Below are 11,077 nucleotides of genomic sequence, written 5' to 3' on the forward strand. Positions count from 1 at the left end.
CATTTTCAGTTTCACTGTCATATTTTTTGCAAAGGAGGAATCAAAGTGCACAATCGTTCCGCATATACCAGAAGCTTACCCACCAACCAAAGTCCCTTTCCTAAAAGGTACTGCGCAGAAGTTTCTACAACCTTCAGGGACAGGAACTGACTTAGGCTTCTTTTCACTGGATGATCTATCGAAACCAACAACACAAGAGGTGTACCCACTTGTAATATCAGCCGAGACAGTAATCCCACCAAGCTCGGTTTCAGAGGAAACATTCGCTCATAAGCAAATCACACTAGCCGGTTTGGAGAAGACTAACGATAGATCTTTTAAAGTGAAAGTCATGAAACAGATCCTATGGGATGAAGTTGAAGGAAAACGATATGAACTACAGGATTTGTATGGAATCGATAACTCGACCACACAAGGTAATGCTGCGTCGGGCTTAGAAGATACCGGTGGCAAAGAATGTGTCATATGCTTGACTGAACCTAAGGACACAGCCGTCATGCCTTGTAGACATTTGGTAAAGCTTTTTCCAATTTTCTTTGCTTTCTTCTAAACACAAGTTTTGCATTTAGTCGGTACACTTATTACCCGTAGTTTCGAACATGAACATGCAAAGTCTGTCATTCTGTCATTTTAGACTTACTACACCAAATCTTTTACAAGAACATAGGTTTTTTGGTTGTCTTGTCATCGAGACTAAATCATGATGTGTTTGTCTCTTGCAGTGTTTATGCAGTGACTGCGCAAAAGAACTCCCGTTTCAGTCAAACAAGTGTCCCATTTGTAGAAAACCTATCGAAAGACTTGTAAAGATGAAAGTGGAAAGTAGTAATGAACAACACTGAAAGAGAGGTTTGTTCCCTTCACTCTATACACCAAGTTTGATTCTTTCTTCTTTTTCTCCGAAACCCTTGAAGCAAATTCTAATGCCCTGTTTGCTTAAACAAACCTCATTTCATACTCTGTACATATTTGTTGCTCTTAGTTTCGGAAATTTGGAAGAAAAAACGAAAACATCAGTATTGTAATATATATATAGCTCTCTAATGATTCTAGAGAAGTTCTTGTTGAGTCTCTCTGCTTGAACCACTTATTAATCTCTTTGATGTGTTATTGGATACTATTTCTTTGTTTGCTTAACTGAACTTGCAACCATATGTTGGTTATAGTAATGGATCGAGTCATACTCTCTAGACACCGAACCTCGTAATAATCACTTCTATGTTACGATAGACAGGAAAGTTCTGGAAAGAGTTATGGATACCTCTATATGTCCCTTATTTGGCTTTCTTTTAACTCTTTCTTCTCTAGAAAGTAAAAGTTTGTGTAGAAGACAAAAAAAGGGGACCTTGATAATTACAGAAATTCAAAAGATAATAAAGAGAGATGGAACTGAAGTTGATGAAGAACATTCAAAGAAGTAATCTTCTTCTTTCTTTTTCCTCTCTCCTTTTTGCTCTTTTGTCTATCAAAAAGGCTAAAAGAAAAGGAAAAGCTGGTTTGGAGATGGAGAATGTTTCCTATTGAAGTTAAGCCTGAGAAAGAAAGAAAAAGTTAGAAAAGTGAAGTTTGAGTTCATTCTTTTTGACAGAATGTTCAAACTTTTGAATTGAGGAAGATATTAAATATACAAAAAAGTCTTCATTTGATAGTAGTGAAGTGACCCTCTTCACAAGCGAAATCATTTTTTACATATACCTATTGGAACCAGGTGGTATCAGAGGTCTAAGACATGATGTTTCTTATAAAAAAAAAAAGTGTTTTTAAAGTGTAATAAAAAAGTAAAAACATAAACATAACACTGTAAAAACGCAACACATACAATTTTGAAAGTTTTGAACAATGAAAATTGAAAACCCTAGGTGAGAGGTCTATGTGTGATTGTCTCTGTCTTGTTTTGGACTGGACTATATATATTGGATTCGAAGTGATATATTTCCCTTTCTGCCTATGACAATTTTTACTAGTCATACCATGATGTTTAATCAAAGTTCCTCAACGAATCTCATTTATCACCTATTTCCCTGTATCAACATTTTTTTTTCTTTCACTTTCCTATATATTATTTTCGACCAACCCTTCTTGTTAGGCATAATTTTATCATCATAAATAAATAAATATAATTTATTTAGTCAGCGCATATTTTGCTGGATAAAATCAGCGTAAATAAGAGTTTATTTTATAAAAGGAAAATCTTCCTGATTAGTTCAAGGAACCGAGAATCTCGTAACTGACTCTGTCACGAGACTGAGAATCTCGCGACTAACTTCGTCAATGGACCGAAAGTCACGCGACTAGATCTGTTAAGGGACCAAGAGTCTAATGACCGACTTTAATAATGGGCCAAGAGTCCCGTGACCGACCCTATCATAGATAGAGTCGGCAAGCCCAAGACAAATCCTAAGGGATTAGGGCAAAGGAGTCTCTATATAAAGAGAGCGGCCTCCACGAGAGACGGGGGAAGAAACAAAGCAAGAGACCTAAAACACAAGACACACGACTCAACTCTAGAACGCGGCTAGGGTTTATAGATTGCTTCGATGTGCCTTGAATTCTTGTATTTGAGCTCGAGACTTTGATCAATAAAAACAACTATTCAACATCTGTTTCTTGTTTATGTAGTCTTTAAACGAATCGATTATTTTTGCCCAAACACTTTTTTTTTCTCAGATTTAAATTTACAGTAAATAGGGTTTTATCAAGATGTTTTAAGTTTTAGCTAACTCCACAATTGTATTCATTAGCCCGTAGAAAAAATGATCAGTGGTGTTCGGCAATGGGATATTTTGCAATTAGATATCCAAGCGAGACTATTTTTAAACGTGTAATTTTGGCTGAGATAAAAACTCAAAAATGAAGATAACTATGATTCAAGAACGTAACTAAAGTGTTTGAAAGATTAGTGGAACAGAACTGATGCAGCTCAAACACACAAGATAATGTGACTTTTTAAGAAATGTGCTTTTGGATAATCAAGAAGATTCAGTAGATATATATAAGTAAATCTCTAGGGTTTTATGTTATTTGTAATATATAAAGGGAGTGGCTCATATCTTTCGGATACATGTTAGGGATTCAATGTGAGATAGCGCATAGATGTTTGTGGCACATGATGGCTTAGTTGAAGTTCTATTTGTGGTATTTTGAACTGTTGATGTAAGACGGATGCGCCAGAATTATTGGTATTATAGGTGTTTTTTTTTTTTTTTTTGGTATTATAGGTGTTGCAAAATGTTGAAGTCTAGGTTCGGTAGTTTAGTTCAGTGTTAGTTTAGCAGTTTAGCTCTGAAGAGCCTAATACGAATCTTGTACCACCGTCAAAGATATTATCATTTGCGTCAGTTCACACTGTCAATTCTCAACCATATATAATTACCAAAAATATAAAAACCCTTTGGTTATCATTCACTCTATCAACATTCGACTATATATGGATTAATAGCCAATATGTACATAACATTTTCCATCCTAAAATATAACAATTCAAGTCGGAAACGTTTTGTGATAAGATTCGTTTAAAGAAAAGATAAAAGAAAACGAATCTATAAGGAAAAGATGGTAACAAGAGGAGAGAATAGAGACAAAAACACCAATTAATGTCATTTTGTCAATAAGAAGAAGATGACCCCATGTGAACATTGGAGACTCATGTGACTCGATCCTATCATTTTAGGCAAATATGCAGCTACAAGTTTTATCGCAATAAAACCCAAAAATTATTATATCAAACGTTGATGGTTAGCTGATACGTTGTTTTTATGTACTCAAATTCAAGTCTTTGAGATTTTTTTTTCTTGAGATCAAAGTCTCTTTTCGTTTCCAGTCAAATAATGTTGAATTAGGCAAGAATATATATTTACCGAAGAAAAAAATCAAATAGTTCAATAATGTCGTAACGTTTTAATCAAATAATTCCCCAGCCATCGTAAAACTTTATCATAAATGTCAAAATTGTACCATGTCCTTTCGTTATAAAAGACTTGGCCTATATCATACAATAGATATGCGAGTTAACTTTACTTTTTGTCCTATCCAATTATATGGTACAAAACTACAAATTACTCTCACTGAAATATCTACTAGATTTTTTACGAGTAACGTTTTCACATTTTTGTTGTTTGCTTCAACACCCCCCCTAACATGCCTTGTATATCGTCCGTTGGAATATATAAAACATATTCCATACAAACTATAGTTTAAGTTAAACCTATAGTTTACGTACGTGTAAGAAAATCGTCGGATATAATTAAAAAGCGTGAACAACCTAATTACAAAATTCGGGTTTATGATCATATCCATGTACAATGCATTTATGTTAGCTAATGGTACGATCATATTTATCGCATGCTAACAACTATTACTAGTTAACATCTTATAGTTTGCACTCTTAGGATTTGAGATTTTATTATGTACGTGGTGTTATTATTTCTTTGTCTTTGACCATAATACTTACGGGAAAATATTCCAATGAGAAAATTAGAAAGGTACTTTAGATACTCAAACTGAGAAAAGTTTTAAGTTTTAGTCCTGTTTAAAAGATATTCTGCAAAATAAATTTTGTTGGTTTTACCATTTTCTACCACGCACGCACACGACAAGATATTTTCACAAATGTACATTAATTAAAAATGTATATCCAATAAGCAAGTATGATAAGATGATCGAAGTTAAAATGAACCCATGCATTGGTAGCATTATTGTGGTAGTTACTTGTTAGAATTGGGTTAGGACGTAAGTTCAGAGGTTCACACATGTTCAATGCTTCAATTTTTGGTTTTTGCTACGAACAAATTCGTTGCACTTGGTGGTTTGGGATTTGGCCAAAAACAACTAATTCGTGGTGGATTTGCCAAAAAAATATATAGATATGATGACCAAAGAACATGCTCATATTTGATATCAGTCCGTGTTTAGGCGTTTGAAAATTAAATATGAATTAGAGGAAAAAAAATTCATGAAATTTGTAAATTTTTGTATGCATGTGTGTGCATAACCTTTCTTTTCTCTTTACTAATTTTTGGTTTTATTCGCTTTACTAATTGACAGGTATCACTAGTGTATTTTTCTTTTTTTCGTCAAACAGTTAAATCTTTAAAGGAAGAAAAGAGTATAATTTTAGTGTTATTTTAATTAAAAGCCAAAAGGAAAACTAAAATAAGGGGGGAGTGTTTCATGCCATGTTTGCATAATTTAGGCTTTTGAGACAAAGGAGGGCAATAATGATATATGCGTAGAAGAAAAGTGACTAAACTTAGTAAAACTAAATGCTTAATTACACCAAAATTAAGAAAAACTGATGCGGCCGAAAACGTGATTATGTTAACTCGTAAGGGTGAGGCCTTCATCATTTACCCAACCCTACCTTTTTTTGTTATGTTTTTCTTTCCACTATTTTCTCTCTTTTTAGTCATTATTAGTTTCGAACAACATATATATATATATATATAGTAGCATTTTTGATTCATTATTTAAGGTTTAATCTCTTTTTTCCCATTAAGACAAAAAATAATAAATTTAAATCCCCATATTCTTATGCCCAAATCTCTCTTTAGTCTTAACGTGTCTCTTTCTTTAACTAATTTTGTCATTTTTTTCATCTAGTTGGTCCCACTATTTCATGTTTTAACTTTCACTAAATTATTGAAGATATATATTGTCGACCAAAATGTTATTGCTCTACGTACTGATAGACTAAAAATTAAAATTTACACATAGTTTTCGTGTGGGAAACTATCATATAGTATTGTAGTTAAATCGTCTATTGTAGTTTTTTTATGTTACTCCTTCTATTTCTTATAGATAGATTTTATATATCATTACAAAACTGGATAAGCATTAGAGTGCCCTCCAATTATGGGTGTTGTTTAGATTATTATTAGATAGAGTAAGTGTATTGGCTAGTTTCTATTAACCAAACCTGATCCGTGGTGATTTTTATATGAAACGAAATAAATACACAAATCGAGTATATTGTTGTTAATGATTGAAAAAACAAGCCATGCGCGATATGATATAATTGCGACAAATTATTAAGAGTATGTGAATCGATATGGTCAATAGTTTCTTTGAATCGTAGAAATAAATTAATCATGATTGGGGCATACAGTCACTATAAATCAAACCAAAAAGATAAGAACTCTTGTGTTGTTTTCTGTTTGCTTTAATTTTTCATTTTATTTTCTCCACCTTTTACTGCATGACACTCCATGTGATATATAATTTTAATCCAAATATATATAGTTCGACCATAAATCAAACGATATTAATTAAAACACTAACAAAATACAAAAGTCTAAACCGGATGAAAACCAAATCAAAGGACTAAATCATATATTTACATAACGGAGGTTAATTTTTGCAGGAAAATGAACTTCTTGCAGCCCCATATATAAATCATATATTTACATATATATTTTTAGTACATTTTTATTTTGTTAAATATAATTTTATATCTATTAATGATAACACAATTTTAAAATGGCCTGAATGTGGTGGATGCGCGACGTGTTTGCTCTGTATCGCGTTTAGTTACATATGTAATAATTTTCTTTCGCATTGGCTCGTTCGAGTCAATTTTGTATTTTGTTGAAAAGAAAAAAATGTGGTGGACTGAACGTGATCCAATTCAACACCCACTCTGCTTTTTTAAAACATAGTTAATTACCATACCTATTAGGTATTTTGCACCCCAAAAAAAAAACATATTAGATTAAAACAATAAGTAATATAATATATATAAAAACATAATTTATATTGTAAATGGATGATTTAAATGACCTGTTTGATTATATCAAGCCTATATAAAGTTACCATATTATTTTCTTATAATATTTCTCTAGGTATTAAATGTATTAATATTTTGACGAATGGTGTCTCTAAGATGTTATAAGTTAAAAGGTGCCTGTACATTTATCATTTCTAAAAACATTGATTATGGGACGATGTGTTAGCCAAATTTTGTTGTTTGTTCATATGATGTTTTTTTTTTAATCTCATTACTTTTCAGAAAAAAATCTTATGTATTAATAATCAGATAAAAATTTTAGAATTTAATTTATGTTATATAAAATAATTAGAGAAGTCTAAAAGATTTTAAAAAGGATTTTCTTGTTTTTTTTTGTTCTTATATTTTGTTTGTTTATCGCCAAAATAATGTTAGAACGGATACGTTATCACAAAATAACGGAACATATTTTTGTTTGTTTGTTTATCGCCGAAATAATGTTAAAACAGATACGTTATCACAAAATAACAGAACATATTTTTGGTTGTTTGTTTATCGCCGAAATAATATTAAAACTGATATGTTATCACATAATATTGGAACATACTTTTGTTTTGTTTGTTTCTCGCCGAAATAACGTTAAAACAGATACGTTGTCACAAAAGGTCGGAACATCTTTTTGTTTTGTTTGTTTCTCACCGGAATAATGTTAAAACGGATGCGTTATCACAAAAGGTTGGAACATAAATTATAGTTAATCATACATGTGAATACCTTTTTGGTTTAGATTTCCAAATTGTTTTAATTAATTAAACTTGTAAAACCAAAAATAAAATAGAAAGATTTAGTTAGACTGTTAGGAATAATTGGTTTTAAAAAAAAATTATTAAAGCTTCGAAATTAATTTATTGTGGTAAGAAAGAATAAAAAGATCATTCCAAAATTTAATGTAGCAAAATTCCTAGGACCGGTTTATACGGAAGGAATAAAGAGAAACAAGTTCACGTTTTTCATCACATAGTAACGTCAAATTAACCGGCTTATTGTCGTGATCAAGAAATCCAATTAATCTAGTTTAATGCCCAATAAACAATTACTATTTATTTAGTTGAGGCCAAGCCGAGCCACATAAGCCGAGCTCTTCCAATAAAGTAAAAAAAAAAAAAAATTAAACAGCACATTCTTATATAGGAGATGTTATGAATATTCACATAATGTTCTTAGCCCCCAGTTGCCCCCAGTTCCAACGTTTCCTTTGTACGTTATAGTTTATTTTCATACTGTTATTGTATTACTATATTTCATATGTACTCAGTTACTAATTTTGACTAACACTGAACGAAGTAAAATCATAAAATCCATATGTATATGAAGAAAGAAGATATATTATTGATACCAATAATAACTCCTAAACTAGTTACTTTAAATGACACATACTCCTAATCTAGTTTGACAATTACTTTTCACATCTCTAACCATTAAACTATAATAATGACCAAAAAAATAAAATAAAAAAGAATTAAATATATAAACACCAAAATAAGAGTACTGCACTCACTTCATTTCTCCCTAATAAATTAAAAGCCCATCTTAAAAAAGATAACGAAGTAGCAAACTTTGCCATCATCCCTCCTCTCTTTATCTCTCTCTCTTCTCTCCCTCTCATTCTGAAATAGATGAAGTAGAGAAGTTAATGTTCACCAAACTTACTGTAAAGTCTGAAACTCTTTCTTCCTCCTTCTTCTTCTTCTTCTTTGCTTCATTCAAGTAAGTCTCCTCTGCTTTCTGAAAATCTTCTCTCTGCATAGTTGGTCTTCCTTGTATAGCAAATAGCCAATAAGAAAAGGAGACTTCTTTCTCTCAAAAAGCATATTTTGTGTTTCCTCTCAGAAAATGTATAAAACATGTGTGATGTTTTTACTTCTTCTTTCTTCCTAAATCTATCATCTTTTATTTAGTAACATTTTCTCTGTTCTTGATATTTTTTGCAGATTAAAAACGTTCAAGAAACCAGAGGATTTGTCTCAGATCTAGTAACAACAGTAAGATATATTTGAATTTTCGTTACTAGTTACAAGAAAAAAAATGAGTAAAGAAGAGTTTATGAAGATCCAGGTTTGCTCATTACCTTTACTTCTTTTGATGTTTTATATATATTCTTACAAGTAAGTAATATGATGATTTACTCTGTTTCTCTTTTGTTGTTGTTGTTGTTTGTTGTGTAGACTTGTGTTCTCAAAGTGAACATTCACTGTGATGGTTGTAAGCAGAAAGTGAAGAAAATCTTGCAGAAAATTGAAGGTGAGAAAAAAACAAAAAACTTCCAAATTTTTTTTTGACTTTTTTTAATTTGAAAAACCAAATCTTATGTCATCAAAGATTTGACTTAACACTCCAAAGTCCTTTGTTGATGATGATGATCTTAGGTGTTTTCACGACAAAGATAGACGCAGAGCAAGGGAAAGTGACTATATCTGGAAACGTAGACCCATCAGTCCTAATCAAGAAGCTCTTGAAGTCTGGCAAACATGCCGAAGTCTGGGGAGGAGCTCCAAAGGCGAATAACAACAACAATCAGAACCAACCCAACTTGGCCAATCAGTTCAAAGGCATGCAGATTGATCACGGCGGCAAAGGCGGTGGTGGTAACCCCCCCGGTGGTAACAATAACAACAAAGGCCCAAAGAACGGTGGTGGGGGTGGCGGAGGCGGTGGTGGTGGGCCACCGAAGATGGTTCTTCCGCAGTTAACTCCACAACAGATGCAGCAGTTGAATCCTCAGCAGCTTCAGCAGCTTCAACAACTTCAGCAGATGAAAGGGTTTCAAGATCTGAAGCTTCCTCCTCAGTTAAAGGGTGGTCCGGGTCCAGGTCCTGGCCCTGTTCCTATGAACAAGAATCCTCAGATGCCTGTTAATCCTAATCAGAAGGCTGTGAAGTTCAATGTTCCTGAAGATGATGATGAGGAGGATGATTTCAGTGACGAGTTCGATGATGAGTTTGATGAAGATGACGACGAGTTTGATGATGATCTGGAGGATGATGAGTTTGACGACCACCCACCTCCGCCTAACAAGATGAAGCCTATGATGGGTGGTGGTGCTGGCGGTGGACCTGGTGGTAACATGATGATGCCTAATAACATGATGCCGAACGCTCAGCAGATGTTAAACGCTCATAAAAACGGCGGTGGTGGTCCTGGACCCGCCGGTGGTAAAATTGAGGGTAAAGGTATGCCTTTCCCTGCTCAAATGGCTGGCGGTGGCGGAGGTAACGGTGGTAAGAAGGGCGGTGGCGGTGGTAATATGGTTAACCAGAACCAAGGCGGAGGGAAGAACGGTGGTAAAGGCGGTGGTGGTGGACATCCCTTAGATGGAAAAATGGTCGGAGGTGGCGGTCCTAACGGTAACAAAGGAGGTGGCGGAGGCCAGATGAATGCTGGCCCTAACGGTGGCAAAAAGGGTGGCGGCGGAGGTGGCAGCGGAGGACCCATGAGTGGAGGACCCATGAGTGGAGGACTCCCGCCGGGTTTCCGTCCAATGGGAGGCGGTGGTGGCGGTGGAGGACCTCCGGCCATGAGTATGCCAATGGGCGGTGCAATGGGTGGCCCAATGGGCGGAGCAATGGGTAGTCTACCACAAATGGGCGGTGGTCCTGGTCCTGGTCCAATGGGTAATAATATGCAGGCAGTTCAAGGATTACCCGCAATGGGTCCAGGCGGTGGTGGCGGCGGCGGTGCATCCGGAGGAGCACCACCAGGATATTTCCAAGGCCAAGTCCCAGGCAGCGGCGGAGGTGGACAAGACTCAATGCCGGCGGGAAACCCCTACTTGCAACAACAGCAACAGCAGCAACAACAACAATACTTAGCCGCTGTTATGAACCAGCAACGAGCCATGGGCAATGAGCGGTTCCAGCCGATGATGTACGCTCGACCACCGCCAGCTGTAAACTATATGCCACCTCAACCGCACCAACAACATCCATACCCGTATCCATACCCGTATCCACACCAACACCCGTATCCGCCTCACAATGGTGACCAGTATTCTGATTACTTCAGTGATGAGAACACATCAAGCTGCAATATCATGTGAATGTGAACAACAACAACAAAAAATTTCCATAGTTTGTGTCCGGTCTGTGATTATACATGGAAATGGTTTTTTTTTCTTCTTTTTTCATAATTATTGGGGGTTTCTTAGAATCCTTCTTTTTTTTTCCTCCCAACGGATCGATCCTAAGTTATATTAGGATTTTTTTTTTTTTTAATTTGTGATAGTTCTTAAGTAAGTTTATAGAATCATAATATAAAATCAAACGAATATTATATATTCAGTACTACTTGTTTTTTTTT

General features: G+C 34.6%; 2 protein-coding genes across 4 annotated transcripts in view; both read left to right on the plus strand.

Annotated features, from left to right (window-relative positions):
• LOC104735969 (probable E3 ubiquitin-protein ligase LUL3) overlaps positions 1 to 1,094 on the plus strand; it is an 8,847-nt gene extending 7,753 nt beyond the window's left edge. Inside the window, exons 3-4 of one of the 2 annotated variants that reach the window (XM_010455871.2) lie at positions 156 to 514; positions 723 to 1,094. In XM_010455871.2, the coding sequence (XP_010454173.1) occupies positions 156 to 514; positions 723 to 842 (479 nt within the window). In that variant the 3' untranslated portion in view covers positions 843 to 1,094. Of the gene's footprint in view, positions 1 to 146; positions 515 to 722 lie in introns of both variants that reach the window. The other variant, XM_010455870.2, reaches the window with a different exon arrangement.
• On the plus strand, positions 8,285 to 11,077 carry LOC104735970 (S-antigen protein-like). 2 transcript variants are annotated; one of them, XM_010455873.2, is made up of 4 exons: positions 8,285 to 8,616; positions 8,713 to 8,836; positions 8,947 to 9,022; positions 9,148 to 11,077. In XM_010455873.2, exons 2-4 carry the CDS (start codon positions 8,807 to 8,809, stop codon positions 10,815 to 10,817), a joined length of 1,776 nt encoding a protein of 591 aa, XP_010454175.1. In that variant the 5' UTR covers positions 8,285 to 8,616; positions 8,713 to 8,806; the 3' UTR covers positions 10,818 to 11,077. The 2 variants fall into 2 exon arrangements, with proteins under 2 accessions (XP_010454175.1, XP_010454174.1); XM_010455872.2 differs by having other exon boundaries at positions 8,285 to 8,488.

Source organism: Camelina sativa, chromosome 13 (assembly GCF_000633955.1).
Source record: "Camelina sativa cultivar DH55 chromosome 13, Cs, whole genome shotgun sequence".
In the NCBI taxonomy this organism is placed as follows: Eukaryota; Viridiplantae; Streptophyta; class Magnoliopsida; order Brassicales; family Brassicaceae; genus Camelina; species Camelina sativa.